Genomic DNA, 21,445 nt, shown 5'->3' on the forward strand with positions numbered 1-21,445 from the left:
AGAATCCTTAGAAGAACAATAGGACTTCGCACTTTCAGTGCTCGGGCCCTAATAATAATAATAATCATTAGAAGAACAATAGGGCTTTGCACTTTCAGTGCTCGGGCCTAATAATAAAACCGTCAATAACAATAGATTTCCTCCTACCTGAGGAATCTAATAATAATTATAATAATAATAATAATAATAATAAACCTGTCAATAACATAGATTTCCTCTTACTGGAGGAATCTAATAATAAAACTGTCAATAACAATAGATTTCCTCCTACTGGAGGAATCTAATAATAAAACCGTCAATAACAATAGATTTCCTCCTACCGGAGAAGAAGAAGAAGTAGTATGTGAGATTAAAATAGTGATGTTTTGCAAGCACCACTAATAAGTTTAAATAGGATTTCAGTAAGTTGGTTTTCTTAAGCCAACCTAATAATAATACGTTTAAATAGAATATCAAGCCAACATAACTAGATACTGTAGGTACATTTCCTGAAGGAAATGTGAGTGGTGCTTGCCGTGGGAAAACCTGTCACATAGCATGTTCTAGCATGTTGCTAATACTATGATCCTAGAATGTTGCTAGCATGTGTTAGCATGATGCAGCACGTTTTTAGCATGTTTTAGCACTTCGCTAGGATATGCTAACTTGTGTTAGAATGATTGCTAGCACGTTTTTAGAATGTTTTAGCACTTCGCTAGACGATGCTAGCATGTGTTAACATGAGGCTAGCAGGTTTTTAGCATGTTTTAGCACTTCGCTGGGCATTGCTAACATGTGTTAATATGATGCTTAAATATTTTTAGCATGTTTTAGGACTTCACTATGCATTGCTAGAATGTTGCGAGCATGTTTTAACACTTTACTAGGTGTTGCTAGCTTGTTTTAGCATGATGCTAGCATGTTTTTAGCACTTTGCTAGGTGATGCTAGCATAACACTGATTGAAACGAGCCAAACAGGACGTTTCTTCAATGTTCTGGTGCAGAGATATGTGCTTTGTTACTTGGTTGCAAAGGTAACCCCATGTGGTTGCTAGGCAGTTACCAGAGTGATACTTAATGAGGCTGCTTGCTATCCTGAGTGAAATAAGTGAACCCAGAAGTCTCTACTATTTTGTGCTGCAGAGATATGTTCAGATGAACCGCGTTACAAATGCGTACCAAACTGTATTATGGAGATCTGGTATATTTCAAGTCTAGATAAGCATCTTCATGCAAAGAGGAACTTGACGATTTAATTTATTAATATGAATTATAAATGCCCCCCATTTCAATTTGTGATGTTTATTTGTATAGTGCTTTTCACAACACACATCATTTTAAAACGGCTTTACAGGAAGTTATACTGAAATCTGCCCCAGTGAGCAATCCAAAGGCAGCTGTGGCAAGGATCACAAAACTCCATAAGATGTTATTTCACCTCTGGGTAAACAGCATGAATATAATGCCAATATTAATGATAAAACTCATAATACTAAAACATCCCAAATTTAACAATAATCCCATCTAAATCTCACAGGAGACTACTTCTTACCTCTAGTTTTATTCAGGTGGAATGATTTTTTTAATATACAACAGTTAGTTCAAGTTCTCAAATCTGATTGGACGGTCTAACACCATCAGCACTAGGACACTTCACTGTGTGTATCACTCCACTTGTGTTCGTCATCCTAAACTAAAGTGTAAGAGCAGTGCATATGTGTTAAAGAGTTATTGTAGGCTATGTGTCTCTTTTTACATATTTTTTTACTTTACATGTTAGCCAGCAGGTGGTGGCAAAATAATTTTTGCATGTAATATGAACCAGTTGTTGACGTGAAGTGAATCCGTGTAGTGAGTCATTGTTTACATAGAACAGTGCTCCATGATCGCTTGTATTACTACTTTACTTAAGCTAGGAAATAGCTTTAATCGGTTTCAATTAACAACTTCATCATTAAGGTTTATCACAGCTGAGAGACACAACAGACTGGTTGATTACCGGAGTTTCCACATTGGATACATACTGTTTAAAATGGCAGAGGACATTGCGGTTTCTATAGTGAATAACACTTGCGCAACAGCAACCGCGAAATGGAGTACCCCTGCTTGGATTCTATTTTTCCACAGAGAAAGCTGACCTCATCTCTGCTTGGGAGTGGCAACAGGTGATTGCACACGCTACATCACACACACACACACACACACACACACACGTTTATCCAATAACTTACTAGAAACAGCAAAAGTCGTGATACTATTTCTGAGGAATTATTTCGATATCGTCTGCATAACAGTGAAATGCTTTGAGCATCTCACTAGTTTCCAGAGTCATAAACACTGCATTTTTAAGACACTGAGTCAAGTTAAAAGTGTGATAAGTGTTTCTCCCTGCATTCTGTTGTGCTTCGTCCAGCTGTCAAGAATGATTCCTGTGTGAGTGGCTCTTATGCGGTGGTTGCGCTTCTTGTTTGAGGTTTGAGGCACGCTGACTGCCTCCTGCTGAAGCACCAATACATGTAGTTCAAGCTTAAATTTTGCAGATGGTAGTAAAATATGTATTCTTATTATGGAATATAAGTTTAGGTCAGGAGGCATGATTGATTGCATTATTGTTTTATGCATTATTTTTTTATAATTTATAGAACTAAATTAACACGTTAAATCAACAGTCCTAAGTATATAATACATTTTGGCTTGCTAAGAATATACCTTAGGGTTTCACTAAATCCAAACTGTCTATTAGGATTTGATTTATTGTTTTTGGATTTATTTATTTTCTTTTCATTTATTTATTTATTTTTTTAATAAATTTTTTGCTGTTGTCAATCAAACTGATCCCAAACAGATACAAAACAACTATAATGGGGCAAAAAAATCTTATTCCTGAAAATTGCGTGTCTACTTTCCGATGATGCAACAGAAGGTTAAGCTTTGATAAAACAAATTTTCAATAAAACCCGGTGTTGTTGAGACCAGAGAAGCATATTAAATGAATTTGAAGGGAACACAAAAGGTTTATTTGAAAATTACTATATTTACATGTACATGTCTCTGGAATTCCAAACATAAAGATAATAAAGTGAATCTTAAAAGAACATGCGGGTTAACAGATGATAAACTTAACATTCTTTAGACCACGTCTGTCATGCACTGTGTGTATAATGAAGAAATGACATGTCTCTTACTATGTGCATTTGTATGTATGTCTCTAATGTGTTTGTGTGTGTAGCTGGATGACAGTGAGGGTCCCGTGCTCATGACCACTGTAGCGATGCCGGTGTTCAGCACTAAGAATGAGACAGTGAGTTACACTAAACATGAACTTCACTTTTCTCAATATCAGCTAGTTAAAGGGGTCATGACATGAGAAACCAAATTTGCCTTGATCTTTTGGTATATAAGAGGTCTTTGTATCATTAAAACGTCCTGCAAGTTTAATATTTTAAGACGTCCTCCCCATTCTAAACGAATCATTTATTTAATCAAGCTCAAAATACAGCTCGTTCTGGATTCATGGTTAGAAGTGACGTGACGGTTAGAAGTGACGTACCAGCGTTTGCATATGACCGCCTCCAGCACAAGATAACTACGCTTTAAGCGCAAAGACAACTACGCTCATTTCGTATCGCCGTCGCCTCACAAGTGTTCAGTCGATGGACAGCGAGCTCTGACAGAGACTACTTGTGCACAGGAAAATTACGATGCCACACAGATGTGCTGTTCCTGGCTGTGGTCAAACAAAACCTCTGAATAAGCTGCCGAAAGATCCAGGCGTCAGGGAAAAATGGATGCAGTTTATTTTTTGCGGACGTCCCAGTCACGGCAGTGTTAACTTAAGCATTTGTTCTGTACATTTTAAGGATGACTGTTTTGAGAACAAATCTCAATATGATGCTGGCTTTGCCAGAAAACTGTTGCTCAAAGATAAGTCCGTGCCGACTGTTCTGGGAACAACGACGACGCAAACTGTAAGTAATCTATTTTAAACTTTAAACTACTTTTTAAAGCGCAATTTCATTCATTATGAATAATCACAGTGTTTTTACTTAGTTTACTTGCATATTGTTCTGGCTGTGGGCGTCAATAATTGATACATAGGCACTGACGTTAGCCAATCATAACAGTGGGCGTTAACACTGAAGTCTTAAATGGAAAACGCCCCCAAAACAGACTGTTTGAATCAGAGGATGAGAAACAGGGTGGGAAAAGGTCATAAATCACTAGATTTTAAAAGTTTTAAAAGTATATTAATACTATAATTGCACCTAAGGGAACATAATAATACAATAAAAAAACCCATGTCATGACCCCTTTAAAGGTGCTATATGTGAGATTGACAACAAGCATTTGAAATGGGTTCTGCAGTCCAATTTCAAAATATTGGAGAGTTGTCTCCCCCGCCCCAGACTCAAAGCTCATGTGGGTTGCCACATTCATTGATTCAGTCACAAAATACAATAAAAAAAGTTTCACATTAGATAGATTAAAACTGTAGCAAGTTGTGATGGGCAGGAGTAACGCTACTCGATTTGGACGGCAGTATTCATTAAAGGTATAGAGTAATCGCAGTCATAATTTGAGTACATTTTGAGTCAAGCTTGTGGTTTCTGTCATATTTTCTGTCACGCTGGATGTTGCTAAGGTAGTAAACCGCCGTGGCTCATCCGCTCTGCTGCATTAGTCGGGATTACTTCATTAGTCGTGTCTCACTGCCTTGAAACCAGGCTGCACATGAAAAACTTTATGAATGCGTATACTCAAATGTTGAATTTACTAAAAAATGTCCATCCCTACTAGTAGCTGAGATAAAATAGATATCTAATTTTAGGTGACACTCAGTGCTTACCTGTTAAGAAGAAAATTAGCCAACTCGGCATCCATTTTAAAGGATTTCTGGGCTTTAAGCGGTCTCCATCTCCTTGTTTTACTACGCCTCTGGTCATGGCAGTTTTTAGATGGATGGCGAGGCTTTTTAGGTCATGAGGAATCTGTTATCTCTGATCCAGTTCGTTTGCTGGCTTCCATGGCTGCAGCAAGCAGTGTTGATAGCCTGCAAACTTGTTCGAATCTGGCAACCCGGCTTTGTCAAAATACTATTGGTGAGTTAGCAGTGGGTGGGATCACAGAGGCCAAAACATAAATAAAAATTCCGGCCCGGAATGGAAACTTCAAAGTAGAAAATACTGGCTGTAGCATTGTTACCAGAGAAGCCAGTATTTCAGCTTAGCATGTTTCCTAATTCTCTAATGACATATTATGGACATTTTATGATTTAGTACAGTAAAAATATGACATAGCACCTTTAACATTAATCAGTTTGAAATCACGCTTATGTGTTTTATGTAATCATTCATCACAAGATCAACACAAAATGGGCAAATAACAGTAAAAAATATAATAAATGCATTTTTTATAATTTTCTTGGACAGCAGTGGTGTTCTAGCTTAAACAATAGAATATTAAATACACAGTTATTTGTGTATTAAGCTTTGGTTTTGTCCCTAACCCTTTTTTTTTTGTTTTTGTTTTTTTATTAAGAGAAATAAGGGGATTCTTCTTGGTGTGGTGGGCACAGATGTGCCAGTGTCTGAAATATTGAAGGCCATCCCCAAATACAAGGTACCAAAACCTGCTCACATACAGTATGAATGAATGAAGAAATGTTAGTGAATTTTTGGTGCAGTGTTATTACACCTTTGACTTTTTCTACAAATTATTCTATCCCTTTATGGAAATTACATTCAGATGAGAAAGAAGGTCCTTTCTCAGGTCGCACCACCGTCTGCCGTCTGACGTAACTAGCATGGTAGAAGGCCACACCAGCCTCGGCCATTTCTCTCTCTCTGTTTTCTCTCCACAGAGTATTAGATTCAACTGAGGCAATCTAACGCTACTATATGCATTGGGTATGGTGTTCTTTTCCTTTCCTATTCTTTCAGGGGGAAAATACTCTGTGGAAACCACATCCTGCCCAAAAAGTGAAGGTCAACATGTGGCAATTCGACACATGGGCTCACCAGCCGCACATGGAAGAAGCGCGGTGGTAGGTCCTGACTCGAAGGGGAGGAGCTCTACAAACACAGCGACCAGGGGAGACGCGGGTGTGCAGACAGGGAGACCATACCGCGGAAAATACATCACAGGGGGTTACCAGAGTAAACGCCACCTGTGGAGCACCTATCCCAGTACAGGGCATATTAGTACCAGTAGTGGGTCTGGCTGCAAACTCCTCTTCCGCATTCACGAGCCACAGGGCTAGGGAGGAAGGACATCCAGGGTCCATGACTTCATGAACTCGACTGGGGGTAAAAGCACACATTCTCGCCTAAGGGGAGGGGAAAGGCGCTATACGCAAGCGATACACCCGGCCAGCTGTTCCGTATTACTAAACTCTACCTGTTCATACTTGAAAGAACATGGGATGAAACCGGCTCAACCCGGAGATTGTAAAATCTCTTGATGGAAGTGAGCGCGGTGAGGAGGGTGGTCCTAATAAGATGGGCTTTAACTCGACTGACTCTAGGCACTCGAACGAGGCTCTCCGAAGGCCCTAAAGAACCACAGAGAGATTCCATGAGGGAAAGAGGTGCGGCCTAGGAGGGTTCAGCCTCCTGGTGCCTCTCAGGAACCTGATGATCAGGTCATGCTTACCAAGGTCTTACCTTCAACTGCGTCGTTGTGCACTGCTATAGCAGCTACGTACACCTTCAGGGTGGAAGGGGACAGCCGCCTCTCCAGCTTCTCCTGCAGGAAGGAAAGCACTGACCCAACTGCACATCTCTGGGGGTCTTCACTACGGGAAGAACACCACTTAGCAAACACATTCCACTTCAGGGAATACAGCTGCCTTGTTGAAGGAGCCCTGGCCTGAGTGATCGTGTTTCCACTGTGGGCAGTAGACCACTTAAGTCTTCCACGTCCCGTCCAGGGACCAGACTTTGAGGTTCCAGAGGTCTGGGCGTGGGTGCCAGATTGTGCCCCATCGATGAGAAAGAATGTCCTTTCTCAGGTCGCACCACCGTCTGCCATCTGCCTTTATCCCGAGGCATAAATGTCCTTTCTCAGGGGAATTTGCCAGCGGGGGGCTGTCGCAAGAAGTGTGAGTATACACACCCGGTCTCTTATCAGGCTAATAAAGCCTCCGAGAGGGATAAAGGCTGATGGCAGACGGTGGTGTGACAAGAGAGAGATAGTTTACGGACATGTCCACAATACAGTGCCACAAGGGTGACTTATTCCTCATCCTCCCTGACCTTGCACAGGGTCTGCAAGTTGGCTCACTGGGGGGAAACGCATATTTGCGCAGCCCCCGGGGCCAGCTGTGTGCCAGCGCATCTGTGCAGAGAGCGGCTCCCGTCATTGCATTCCAAAGCGGGCAGTGGGAGGACTCATGGGAAGTGAACAGATCTACCTGTGCTTGGCCATAACAACTCCAAATCAGCTGGACCACCTGGACCAGCTCCACTCACTGCTGAGCGTCGCCTGCCATGACAGCAAGTCCACTGTGGTGTTGAGACTTCCCGGAATGTGAGTGGCCCGCAGTGACCTCAGCCGCTGCTGACTCCAGAGGAGGAGATGGCGGGCGAGTTGAGAGAGAGAGAGAATGTACGCTGCCTTGGCGATTTATATACGCTACTGTCACCGTGTTGTCAGACCAGACCAACATGTGCTTTCACCGGATCAATGGCAATAGCCCCTGCACGGCGAGCAGTACAGCCAGCAACTGTTGGCAGTTGATGGCCAACACAGCCATGGTCCAGTCCAGGAACCAGCAGCAACGTGCCCATTGCACACCGGGTCCCAGCCCGACTTGGAGGCATCTGTGGAGACCACAACGCATCTGGACACTTGCTGTAGGGGAACTCCTGCCCATAGAAATGAAAAGTCTGTCCAAGTGCTGAATAAGTGTTGGAAGAGGTACGTAACAGCCATGCAATGTGTGCCGCAGTGCCATGCTAATCTCGTGACTCAAGTCTGAAGCCAGTGCTGATGCGGTCTCATTTGCATCAACCCGAGTACCGTAACCACCACCGTGGATGCCATATGCCATGGAAGTACGCGTCCTCAGGTCTACCGCTGCAAACCAATCTTAATGCAGGTCCAAGATTGGCCGCAACCCACCACTTTTCTTTGGCACGATGAAGTTAGGCCTGTAGAACCCTTTCCTCATCTCAGCTGGATAGACAGGCTCTATCTCACCCTTGGAAAGAAGGGTCGCAATCTCCGCACGCAGGGTGGCATTGTCCTCACCCAGCACTGAAGTGAAGTGGATGGCACTGAACTGGGGCAGGCGCCTGGCGAACTGAATCACGTTGCCGAGTCGGATGGTCCTGTCCAGCCACCGCAACGTGTTGTAAAGTGTTGGCCATGCGTCCAAGCTCTGGGCGAGGGGCACTAAGGGGACAATCGCATCTGACATACCTGGTGGTGGGGTCTCGTGGCAGGGGGATCAGGCAAAGGCACGTCGAGGAGCGTTGATTCGACCCAAGGCGGCTGCACTGAGGGGGACCTCAAAGCACTTACCTTGCTCTGCATACCCGGCATAGGGCGGGTTAGCGACTGAGGTGGAGGGCCTCTTGGGCCATCCTCAAGGCTTGTCACAACTGGCTGGCCATAGATGTGGCACGGCGGGCGTGCCCCTTCCGGGTCCTCGTGCCAGGCCGTGAGGTGGGGGCATCTGCTTGATGCAGGTGGGCTCTACGCTGGGGCCCAAGAACTGGGCTTTTGCCGCCACTGGGGGATGCCTTCGGCGAGCAGACGGTATACGGGATCTTGAGCCGTGCCAGGGCAAGATTTGCTGTTTAGCCTCTGTCTGCTTCTTCACCGCCAAAAACTGCTGGGCAAAGTCCTCAATTGTGTCGTCGAATAGGCCGATCTGGGAGATGGGCACGTTGAAAATGTGAACTTTGTCTCCACACTCTTGACTGTGTACGCACTCGTTTACTGGCGTGTTCGAATTGGCAACTCCATACAGACAAGTAATAAACTAAACAGAATGATTATAAATTGGCTTTTCAGTTAATCCCGACCTAAATTGAAATAACCCTGTTCGTAGTCCTCTGATAATCAGCAATGTTTTGATATAATACAACAAAAGCTTGCACATTGCATTTTTCAAAATCTCTGATCCGATTATGTCAGAATAGTTTTCCAAATTACTGTCTTTGTTTTCGCTTCCTGTATAAATGTTTAAATTTTAAGGATGTATAAATCATCCTTAAAATTATTTTAAAAAATGACTTGAGAAGCAAGGATAGGTTTATGTTTAGAGCAATCAATTTCCCAATGGGGTGAATATACTACACATATTCAAGATATTTTGAAAAGAAGTCTTAATATAAATGTTAATGATTTGTTTATGTTTAATGTTTAAATGATTTTCAAAGACAATCATTTTAAATAAATAATTTTTAGCAGCACACATTTAGGCTAGATTTTGTATCTCCCATTTTTCTAGTTTCTAGAACCGTTACGTGTTGTAGTATCACGTGTCTGGATGGTAATATGAAAATTCTAAAATTCAGGTAGTAGACGGTGTTAGGAAATAAAGCAACTGGGATTTATAAAATAATTTTACGCAGGTTCTGCCATACATACTGTACAGTTTAACAAATCTGAAAATTTTTGTCCATACACAAAATCTGCCTTTTGTGAGTACACACACTTTTTGGATGAAATCTATGCCAAGTTATATATTTAAACCCCAAGAATGTGTATTAAGTAATGGGGTCAATATTATGGAAGCCTTAGAGTGCCAATTAAAAAAAGAATGAAGAAATAAATTATCAATCTATTAATTTTAAAATAAAAACGTTAATAAACCAATTTATAAATGCAAAAAAATAAATAGACATTTAAAACTGTTTATTTAATTTGTTTAAATTTTGTTATTATTTTTAACAATAAAATTGTGCATTAATAAATCATGTAATTTAATTCATGTTTAAAATGCAATTAAATGTAACAATAATACTGCACATTATTAAGTAATTTTTAAATGCTCCTTTTAAATTGTGTTATAACAAAGCATTTGGCAATGGCTTTTCTTTTTCCATTTGCCAATCGAGTTTAAAAAGACCATTAGACTGTTTATACGTGGGAGTAACAAACAATCTATCAAGTTTTAAGACACACCCCCTCTTCCACGTCCCACTCGAAGGAGATGCAAGATGGTTGGTCATTGGACGGATATTGATAGAGGTTTACGTGCTCTATGAAACCTGCATAAAAGAAACAGAGGCAAGGCGCATCAGAAGATAATGGTAACTTGTCACTTCTGCTGTTAAATGTCGTGTGCAACCCACCCTGAGTGTGCACTTTGGTACTTGTCCAGGAAGGGAGCCAATAACTACAATGCCATCAACAGAACAGAGCAGAATATTGATTGTTGATCGAAAATAATAGCCTTGACTCTGAAAATGCGACAGTGACTCTGATTATGATATCTGATGTGTGTGTTCACAGCTGGGAATTCATGGTTATGCATTTGCCATCACCAACAACGGATACATACTCACCCATCCAGACCTGCGGCCTCCGGTACTGTAATATGTGTGATGATGTACTGCGTGTGCACACACTGAATGCATTTGATCTAATTCACTGTGATGTGAGAACACAGCAGTGTGTTGCAGTAGAGTAAGATGTCAGCAGTGGGCCTTATTCATTAAACACGAGCTGAACAAATGTATGTGTAAATTGTAAGTACAATTATTTTTACAAATACTTTCTCTTAAATAGAAAGCAACCACTTGTCATGCTTGCAGTGGTTATATAGTTTTAATGTTATGATACACTACAGTGCCTTGCGAAAGTATTCAACCCCCTTGGTGTTTTTCGTGTTTTGTTGCATTACAACCTGGAATTCAAATGGATTTTATTTTGATTTTTTTGTAATGGACAAAATAGTCTAAATTGTTTAAGTGGAAAAAAAATATATAATATTTTAACTGAAAAACTGTGAGTGTATATGTATTCACCCACTTTGCTATGAAACCCCTAAATAAGATCTGGTCCAACCAATTAACTTCAGAAGTCACATGATTAGTTGATTAAGGTCCACCTGTGTGGAATCAAAGTGTCACATGATCCATCACATGATATCAGTATAAATACATCTGTTCTGAAAATCCCTTGAGTCTGCAACACTATTAAGCAAGCAACATGACGACCAAGGAGCTCACCAAACTTTCTAGGACTGTATAATGCCAAAAATATGTGGACACCCCCTTCTAATTAGCATGTTTGACTATTCCAATTGTTTCTGTGAGAACAAAGCTTCCAGTTTTTTTATAATAATTTTCACACATTTCAATACGGAGAATGCATTTTCAAAACTCTTCACTCAATTATCTATACCAACATTTATAACAGCACAACAGTTAAGCTTTCATAATAAACACTCTATAACCATCCAAACACTTCATAAACACTGGCAAACGGTTTCTCCCAATAGAAATACTTTGTCACACAAAAACACATGATCTACTAAATACAAAAAACAGGAATCATTACAAGATGTTACATTTTGGCTTAAGATATGCGTGTATTTTTACATATGTAAACCAATATACTTTTACAAAGCAAGAGGCACTTCACTGTGCACAATGTACTCCATTCTACACTAACCGTATGGAATTGTAAGATTATATATGCAGAAGAATTCCACCAACATGATTTGAATCTATGAAAAAAAAAAAAAACAGCCTTTCAGTTTGGACTGTGTCAACATCGTAAATCACAGGCCTTCACAAGAACCCCCACATAGTTACAACAGGCAGTTCTTTATAAGGTTACAAGGACCATCAGATTTGCACAACTCCCAAGACATTTCAACTTAATCTAGCCTTGCTAGATAATTCTGAATATCACTTTGAACTGTGGTAACATTGTACCTGACAAATGAATGATTATAGACTGATGGAACTCTTTAAAATGCGTGTAGCGATGTGCAATCACCTATAATTGATAAATGTCATCTTTAATTTCGTATGATTCATCTCATTCTACCAAGAATGGTAACTGTAAGGCTTAACTTGATAATATGCAATGATGTGTAAAACCAATATGGTTTTGTAACCAGAGATTTTCATGTTTTGTTACCGTTTTGTTACCTACACGTATAATATCCATAAAAAAAATGTAATGTTTAGTATGCAGGCGTTCGCTGGTGTACATAGAAAAAGCTGATGACTTCTAATATCATGTCTCTTGTACCATGTGCAAGGTAAAAAGTTCATGATGAAATATGCATTTTTTTTTGAGTGGGAAAATAGTGAGAATCTCTAACAAAGGCTTATAAATCAGCTATCAGAAAGGACAGCCCAGTCGACCATGTGAATCTGAATAGCCACTTATGATTAGCGCAGGACACCTTTGGGGATGCAGCCAATTTAATTTCAAATAGTTCAAATAGGATGGTAATCTACACATGTTTAACACTGAACCTCTCACATCCCAACCCTATAGTGGCTCAAAAGAAAAGCAATAACTAAAGAATGCAACTGTTGTGCAGAATACACTAATATGGTGAAATAAAAAGGTGTGTTAATGATAATATAAAGATGAACGTAAGAAATTAGTGATGTGAGTAATTTTATTTATTGTGAATTTATTCATTTTACTAGAGTACAAAACACTAATCCTATGCACTTGTGTGTGATACAATTTAGCATATTTTGTCCATGGTATGTGTGTGTGTGTCCAGTATGAACAAGGGAAGAAGAGGAAGAAGTCCAGCTACAGCAGTGTGGATCTGTCTGAAGTGGAGTGGGAAGATAGAGAGGACGTGGTGCGTTTGAGTTTCTCTTAAAGGAATTGTATGGGTTCAATACAAGATAGGCTTAATTGACAGCATTTGTAGCATAATGTTGATTGTCACAAAATTATTTTGACATCACTGTAAAAAAAAAAAAAAGCAGAAATTGAGGTTACTGTGAGGCACTTACAGTAATTTTTATGGTAGTTTTAGGGTTAGTGGTGATTTAGACTTATGGCGTCATTGCAACAAAATTGTAAAATGGTATAACTTCACACAGTAAAAGGTTAAGTAATTTTATCAAACTAAAATAATGTTAACATGCAGATTGTTTACGTCTTGTGGTTATAATTTTGAAACAGTGAGTATTTTAACGTTTACATATTTTTTCCCCATTTACTTGCATTGTAAGTGCCTCATTGTAAACCAGATTTTTGTTGTTGTTTTTTTTATAAAAAAAAAAAAAAGGAGGAACATTTTTAAATTTTTTGTGGTAATCAACATTATACCACAAATGGTGTCAATTAAACGTAACTTGTACTGAACCCGGACTATTCCTTTAAGGAAGGTATAAGAGGAGCCTGATCATCTAATGTGGCCAATTACAAAATATATTTGTTTTTTTTTACTAGTTGCGTAATGCCATGGTGAACAGACAAACAGGCCATTTCTCTATGGAAGTGAAGAAGACTGTGGAGAAAGGGGCAAGAAACTCCATGAATGCACATGCGTCTGAATAATATCATAATATATGTTGTGTGTCATTCTCTTACGGTGTATTTGTGTGTGTCTGTGTGCTCTTAGAAGCGTGTGCTTGTTCTACACAATGATTATTACTACACAGATATTAAAGGAACTCCATTCAGGTGAGATTTCAGGGGCTGTTGGGCATTTTAATACAGAACAGTGCAGAGAACTGCATTGTTGAGCCTTTTTCCAGTAAATGTGTGTTTAATACGTTTTGAATATGTTTTTTTTTTCTTCTCAATTTCAGATTGCTCATGTAAATGCCTGTATTGCTGTAGATGTGTGAATTATTTTGTCTTTTGTTTTTTAGTTTAGGGGTGGCTCTTTCCAGAGGTCATGGCAAATATTTCTTCAGTGGTAACATCTCTGTTGAAGAAGGTAAATTTCGATTTCAAGAGACAAAGTATGTTTGCTCACTCAAGATGTCCATATTCCCCGGTTCCTCACCATTTCCCATGATTCATTAGAAGAAATATGTTCATGTGGGTGTTTTAACTTTGGAACTAATCTAAAATGAACCATTTATAAGTAAAAAGTAAATAAATGAAACTAAGAATACAGCCTTTTTCAGAGAGGATTAGCTTTTCTGGACTGTAATTATTACTGCGGATGTTTGTAATGTTTACAGTCGATTCGCATGGGAAAAGCAATGTCTGTATAAATCGCAGAGATGGGTGTGTCTACTGCATTAACACATTGTTGTGAAAATGAATAGCAGTGTTGATTGTGCATAAAATATATTGATATACTGTATAATGATCATATACTGTACCTGTGATAATTAGAAGAAATTGGTTGGAATATCTGGCAAAATACAAAATAACTTGTTACATAAACGAGCCTGTAATCCTATATTACACTGTTGAATTAAACATATGGACAATCCGGCACAGAAGAGAAGCAGTTCTGATAAAGCGGCTAGGGAATTAGGTTTTATATGTAAATATGAGTTTTCCACTTTGAGGGCAGAGTTTCAGATTCACAGGACCAGAATCTCTATTACGAACATGCAGATAGACCAAGTAGGCTTTAACTTTAAGATTGAACATTTGTGAAATCTGTCCTCTGTTGATGGAATATATGATGGTCATGGTGAGGTCACATCAGATCCTGCTGCTATTAATAAAACCTTTGTAGATTTCTATTCCAATCTGTATACTTCTGAGGTAGCTGGAGCTTACTCAGATGCTGCTAAGTTTTTGAAGGATCTGGAACTACCTGCACTTAATAGTTATCAAAAAGAGTCATTGGAAGCCCCCTGTCTCTTTCAGATCTATGCGTTGTGGTTAATTCACTGAAAAAGCAAATCACCTGGTCTTGATGTTATTTCACCAGAGTTGCTGTTGGAAATCTGGGATTTGGTGGGACCAATAATACAAAATTCTACTGATTATGCTGTAGAGCATGGCTCTTTTCATTGTGACTAAAAAGTTTCCCTAATTTCTCTCATTCTCAAAAAAGACAAAGACCCACTTCATTGTGCAATAACAGGCCCGTCAATGTTCTAAATTCTGATTTTAAAATATATGACTCTTGTGAACTGTGGAAACCGGTTCCCACTTCCTCCTTTATCTGCCCAACCCAAACCTTTGTTACAATACCTTGTGTAATGTTGAGGTAGGCAAAGTGGAATTAATTTGCAGATATTTATTGGAAGGCTTCAACAAAAAATTCAGGCAGTATTCCTTAAACGTAGTCATGTCACAGGGTTGGGTCAAAACACAGGTAAGTCAGACCACAGCCATATCCAAAACAGTAATCCAGAGACTTAAATCCAATAAATGTAAGCAATGGTCATAACAGTAGTCAGAAACAATTGCAGAGAACCAAATGCTTGGTAAGGCAGATAACTGGCAATACTTCACAAAATGGGAGTGTGAATGCAAGGCTTATATACAGAGCTAACAGGAAGTGACATGGCAAGAACTGATGTGGCAGGAAACAGGAAGAGACAGAGTGCAGTATTCAGGTGAGGGCAAATTTTTTAAGCTGCAAAAAGCTCAAATAGCCATCATAAAAGTAATCCATATGACTCCAGTGGATTAACTAATGTCTTCTGAAAAATACATAAATATTGAAAACTTATTTTAGTAAAAATTCACGAGGGTCAAGGTAATGCAGTCTCTTAAATATTGCCTCTGAAATATTCTTCCAAAAATCTTAATTTGTGTTCTGCTAATGTATCGGTTACTGTGGTAACATCCATTCCCTGATGGAGGGAACAAGACGTTATGTCGATGAATTGACACTAGGGGTCACTCCTGGGAGCCCCAGACATCTCTGATCTTTGAGGAAAGGCCAATGAAAATGGCCGTGGACATGCGGGTATAAAAGGAACTGGAATGCAACCACTCATTCAGGTTTCGCAGAGCCGAGACAAGGTCAATTCAGCAGGTTGTTCTGTGTTGTGGCAGGAGGGACACAACATCTCGTTCCCTCAATCAGTGAACGGAGGTTACAAAGTAACCGACACGTTCCCCTTCTGTCACTCACTCGACGTTGTGTTGATTAAGTGACACTAGGGGTCCCTGCACAAAATGTCACAAATACTGAGTTACATGGACTAGCGGTGCGAGATGGGCAGACCTCTGTGTGCCTCGTAGCCAGCACAACAGGCCATCGAGAAACCTCCCCCAATGCACTCGTAGGCGTCAAACGGTCCCCTGCACATTGGGGACAAGTCAACTGCACAAAAAAATGGGGGACACTGCGGAGACCACACCCCGCACGGAGAGGGGGGGGGCTTTTGGGTGGAAATACGTCACATGGTCTTACCGAGTCCAGTTGGAAGCACGTCATGTGGGAGGGACCATGGTAGATCCTACCCGAGGGGGGCGGAGTTTCTACAAATACAGTGACCAGGATAGAGAGGCCTCTGCCCAAGGAAGACATGGTTTTCCAATGGGGTAACCATTTTGCAGAAAATATGTCACATGGGGTTACCAATAGGATAACCAGCGCATGTGGAGCACCTACTCCAATACAGGGCCTAATTGGCACACGTACTGGGCAGGCTGTGAGTTTCTTTGAAAACTCGCCAGGCACAAGGCTAAGGAGGAAGGACATCCAGGGTCCACACTTTTGTGAACATGACTGGGAGGTGTGCACGTCTTCACCTCAAGGGAGGGGAAAGGCACTATGTGCAAGCAGTATACCCGGCCAGCTGTCCTTACCTGTTTGAACCTGACAAAACACGGGACAAAACTGGCTTACCTGGAGGTTGAAGAACCTCACAAAGGTGTTAGATGTTGCCCAGCCCGCTGCTCTACACATTTCTGCTAGAGAGCCCAGGAGGCCACAACATCCCTGGTATAATTGGTGCGCAGCCCCATGGGGGGCTCCAGGCATGGTTCGCTGACAGAGAACGCCTGCATGTCCCCTACACTCTTGATGGAGGTGAGTGCTGTCAGGAGGGCAGTCTTCAAAGAGAGTGCCTTTAGCTCAACTGACTCTAGGGGCTCAAATGGATCTCCCTGTTAGCTCCGAAGGACCACGGAGAGGTCACATGAGGGAACGAGGCACGGTCTGGGGTGGGGTTTAACCTCCTTGCGCCTCTCAGGAACCTGACGATCAAGTCACGCTTCCCCAAATACTTACCGTCAACTGCATCGTGAAGTGCCGATATAGAGGCTACATACACCTTCAAGGTAGAGGGGGACAGCCGCCCCTCCAGCCTCTCCTGCAGAAAGGAAAGCACTGATCCGACTGCACATCTCTGGGGGTTTTCGCGTTGGGAAGAACACTACTTTGCGAACAGACGCCACTTCAGGTCATATAGGTGAGCCCTAGCCTGAGTGATCATGCGTACCACTTCAGGTGATAGGTCTTCTGCATCCCGTCCAAGGGCCAGACATGGAGATTCCAGAAGTCTGGTCACGGGTGCCAGATGGTGACTCATCCCTGAGAAAGAAGGTCATTCCTCAGGGGAATTCGCCAACGGGGGGGCTGTCGCGAGGAGCGTGAGGTCCGAGAACCAAGTCTGGGTGGGCCAATAAGGTGCCACTAGGATGACCTGCTCCTCGTCCTCCCTGACGTTGCCCGGGATATGAGTGGTCTGCAACGACTTGAGTCACTGGTGACTCCAAAGGAGGAGACTGTGGGCGAATTGCAACACTCAACGAAAGCGTAGGCCACCTTGGCGGTTGATGTATGCAACCATCGCTGTGTTTTCTGGCCGGACCAACACGTGGTTGCCCTGGATCAATGGTAAGAGGCGAGCAATACTGTCAGCAGCTCGTGGCAGTTGATGTGCCAACACAGTCATGGGCCAGTCCAAGGGCCAGCGGCGGTGTGTCCGTTGCACACTGCTCCCCAGCCATGCTTAGAGGCATCCGTTGTAACCAAGACGTGCCTGGAGACCTGGCCTAGGGGAATTCCCGCCCATAGGAACGCTAGGTCAGACCAAGGACTAGGCAGACAACAGCAGACCTGCATGAGCACTCAGTATGCATCGTATGTGTGACCACCGCTGTGGATAACATATGCCATAGGAACCTCTGAAAGGATTTCAGTGGGACCGTCATCTTCTGCCTAAATGTACTCCGAAAGCTCAGCACTGACTCCACGTGGTCGTTTGTGAGGCATGCCCACATTGAGACTCACTGAGTGCAGTTCTTTAAGTGCCTTGACTTGATGCAGGAGAGCCATGGCATGCAGGTTGGAGGCAGCATGTCCATTAGCACTGAAGGCCTTAGCCACCAGTGACGACATAAGCCTACAGGCCCTGGACGGGTGCCTTGGATGACTCCGCCAGGTGGCGGTGTTCTGCGGGCACAAGTGCACCTGAGGAATTGGGAGTACCCACTTGCCGACCCACCGTAGAGGGTAGTGAGAGCAGATTAGTTCGCGAATCGGGTGCGTGCAGTAAAAGATGCCTGCCACAACCACGTAAGCTCTACATGCACCTCCAGGAAGAAAGGAACGGGGGCCGAGCGTGACTGTGAGCGGCGCTCTGGCCCTAGGAACCAATCGTTGAGTCACGCGTTTTTCAGAGAGTGCAGAACTCTGTCAGTGAGTTCACTCTAAACATAAGTGATTGACCGCTTCAGGGAGTGTTTTTTGCTCGCTTTCTGTATATAATTCATTAACAATTTTAATAACAGTAATTTTTTTCTGCTGCTAATAGGAACAATGTGAAGTTTACTGATGCATAGAACAGCAAGAACTAGTTCAGGAACACAGTTCTCAGCTTTGGATGTGTAGCTATGTAAATAATACGGCATGCAATACATATATATTAATCAATATTATTAATAGTGGTTACAATAGCATTAAAATTAAATGTGTTATAAAACATTTTTTTAATACATTTTAAATTAATTTTAAAATTATTAAAATTGTTATTAAATTATATACAGAAAGTGAGCAAAGAACCCTCCCTGAAGCTGTCAGGGAGTTAATTTACAGTAAATTATGTGTAGCACAGATGCCAGTACATTACTGAAAAATAATCATATAGTACAGTTATTATCATTTTTTTTTAATATTGTTCATTTTTTAATAATACTGACCCCTGATGTAGAGTGTGTGTTAATTGGTATAATAAATTACCAGGACAGTAGAGATAAAATAATTTATAATTATGCTTAGCCTTTATAAAGATCAACATTTGCAGAGCAATACTTCAGCAGAACATTCCACCAGTTAAGAAATTCAGAAAATTATGCATCATGCATTAGAATGAGAACACCATTATTTCTTGGCTTAAAAGATACAAGAACTAAATAAATGTTGTACATTGTATCTCAAAAGGAGGACAATGTGGCCCCCCTTGTGCTACTTAAATATTATCTTATCATTTACTCCCCCTTATGCCATGATTTTCTTTCTTCAGAACACAAATTAAGATTTTTTTTAAAAGAATATTTCAGCTCTGCAGGTCCATACAAGTGAAGGGGTGCCAACATTGTGATGCTCCAAAAAGCACATAAAAGCAGCATACAAGTAATACATACAACTCCAGTGGTTTAATCCATGACTTCAGAATTGATCTGACAGGTGTGGGTGAGAAACAGATCAATATTTAAGTCAGTTTTTGCTAGAAATTCTTCTCTCTGTCCAGTAGGTTGCGATATGAATGAAGAATGTGAATCATCAAAAACACAAGAAAAAAGTGAAAGTTAAAGTGGAGATTGACTGAGCAGGTAGCTTAATTGTAAAAAAGAAATTCAATATTTATCTGTTTCTCCATGACTTGGATTACACCACTATAGGCACATGGATTAGACTAGTTTAATGCTGATTTATGTGATTTGTGGAGCTTGAGCATGAGGGTGATAAATGATGAGAGAATTGTCATTTTCGGGTGAATGATTCCTTTTTAAGCGTAATGTAGCCCCTATACAAAACAACTTATCCCATGCCTGCTCTACCACTATTGTGCAGGACATGACATGCCATAGATAAGTGATGTATTTTAAAAGTTGGCATACAGTGTTCATTATAATGGGGCAAAGCTTTTGCAACTCGGTACTCAATACTCACTACTCATGAGTACTTTTAAATGAGCTACTCTTTTACTCTTGAGTAGTTTTTAGGACAACTACATTTACTCTACTCACACTACATTTTTGGGAAGTAACAGTACTTCTACTTGAGTATGATTTTTCAGTACTCTTGTGTACAGGACACAGCAACAACCTCTGGGTCTAAGTCCTCCAGGAACAGCACTTGCAGGCTTACCACCTGGTCCCTAAAAGGAGTAGTGGGAACTTTGGGCACATACCCCGGTCAGGGTCTTAAGACCACGTGAGAGTATGCCGGACTGAACTACAGGAACATATCGCTGACCGAGAACGCCTGCAGTTCCCCAACCCTCTTGATGGAAGTGAGCGCAGTCAGGAGGGCCATCTTCAGGGAATAGGGCCTTTAGTTCAACTGACTTCAATGGTTCAAAGTGGCTCTCCTTTTTCCCTGCAGGACCACGGAGAGATCACAGAGGTGTGCTGCTATAGCGGCTACGTACACCTTCAAGGTGGAGGGGGACAGCCACCCCTCCAACCTCTCCTGCAAGAAGGAAAAGGCCGACATGACTGTGCATCTCTGGGGGTCTTCACCTCGGGAAGAACACCAGTTGGCTAACAGATGCCACATCAAGGAATATAACTTCCTCGTAGAGGGAGCCCTGGCCTGAGTGATAGTGTCTACCACTGCTGGTGAGTCTTTCGCATCCCGTCCAGGGGCCAGACATGGAGAGACCAGAGATCTGTGCAAGGGTGCCAGTTCGTGCTCTGTCCCTGAAAGGAGGTCCTTCCTCAGAGGAACTCACCAGGGAGGGGCTACATTTACTCTACTCACACTATATTTTTGGGAAGTAACAGTACTTCTACTTGAGTATGATTTTTCAGTACTCTTGTGTACAGGACACAGCAACAACCTCTGGGTCTATGTCCTCCAGGAACAGCACTTGCAGGCTTACCACCTGGTCCCTAAAAGGAGTAGTGGGAACTTTGGGCACATACCCCGGTCAGGGTCTTAAGACCACGTGAGAGTATGCCGGACTGAACTACAGGAACATATCGCTGACCGAGAACGCCTGCAGTTCCCCAACCCTCTTGATGGAAGTGAGCGCAGTCAGGAGGGCCATCTTCAGGGAATAGGGCCTTTAGTTCAACTGACTTCAATGGTTCAAGTGGCTCTCCTTTTTCCCTGCAGGACCACGGAGAGATCACAGAGGTGTGCTGCTATAGCGGCTATGTACACCTTCAAGGTGGAGGGGGACAGCCACCACTCCAACCTCTCCTGCAAGAAGGAAAAGGCCGACATGACTGTGCATCTCTGGGGGTCTTCACCTCGGGAAGAACACCAATTGGCTAACAGATGCCACATCAAGGAATATAACTTCCTCGTAGAGGGAGCCCTGCCCTGAGTGATAGTGTCTACCACTGCTGGTGAGTCTTTCGCATCCTGTCCAGGGGCCAGACATGGAGAGACCAGAGATCTGTGCAAGGGTGCCAGTTCGT

General features: G+C 41.7%; 1 protein-coding gene across 1 annotated transcript in view; it reads left to right on the forward strand.

Annotated features, from left to right (window-relative positions):
• The window catches only part of cacna2d3a (calcium channel, voltage-dependent, alpha 2/delta subunit 3a), a 487,702-nt gene that overhangs the window by 337,531 nt on the left and 128,726 nt on the right, over positions 1–21,445 (forward strand). The window contains exons 14-20 of the mRNA XM_052094087.1: positions 3,210–3,281; positions 5,519–5,599; positions 10,445–10,519; positions 12,687–12,770; positions 13,370–13,441; positions 13,542–13,603; positions 13,795–13,862. Coding sequence (XP_051950047.1) covers positions 3,210–3,281; positions 5,519–5,599; positions 10,445–10,519; positions 12,687–12,770; positions 13,370–13,441; positions 13,542–13,603; positions 13,795–13,862 — 514 coding nt within the window. The remainder of the gene's footprint in view (positions 1–3,209; positions 3,282–5,518; positions 5,600–10,444; positions 10,520–12,686; positions 12,771–13,369; positions 13,442–13,541; positions 13,604–13,794; positions 13,863–21,445) is intronic.

This window comes from Xyrauchen texanus, chromosome 27 (assembly GCF_025860055.1).
Source record: "Xyrauchen texanus isolate HMW12.3.18 chromosome 27, RBS_HiC_50CHRs, whole genome shotgun sequence".
NCBI classification, from domain to species: Eukaryota; Metazoa; Chordata; class Actinopteri; order Cypriniformes; family Catostomidae; genus Xyrauchen; species Xyrauchen texanus.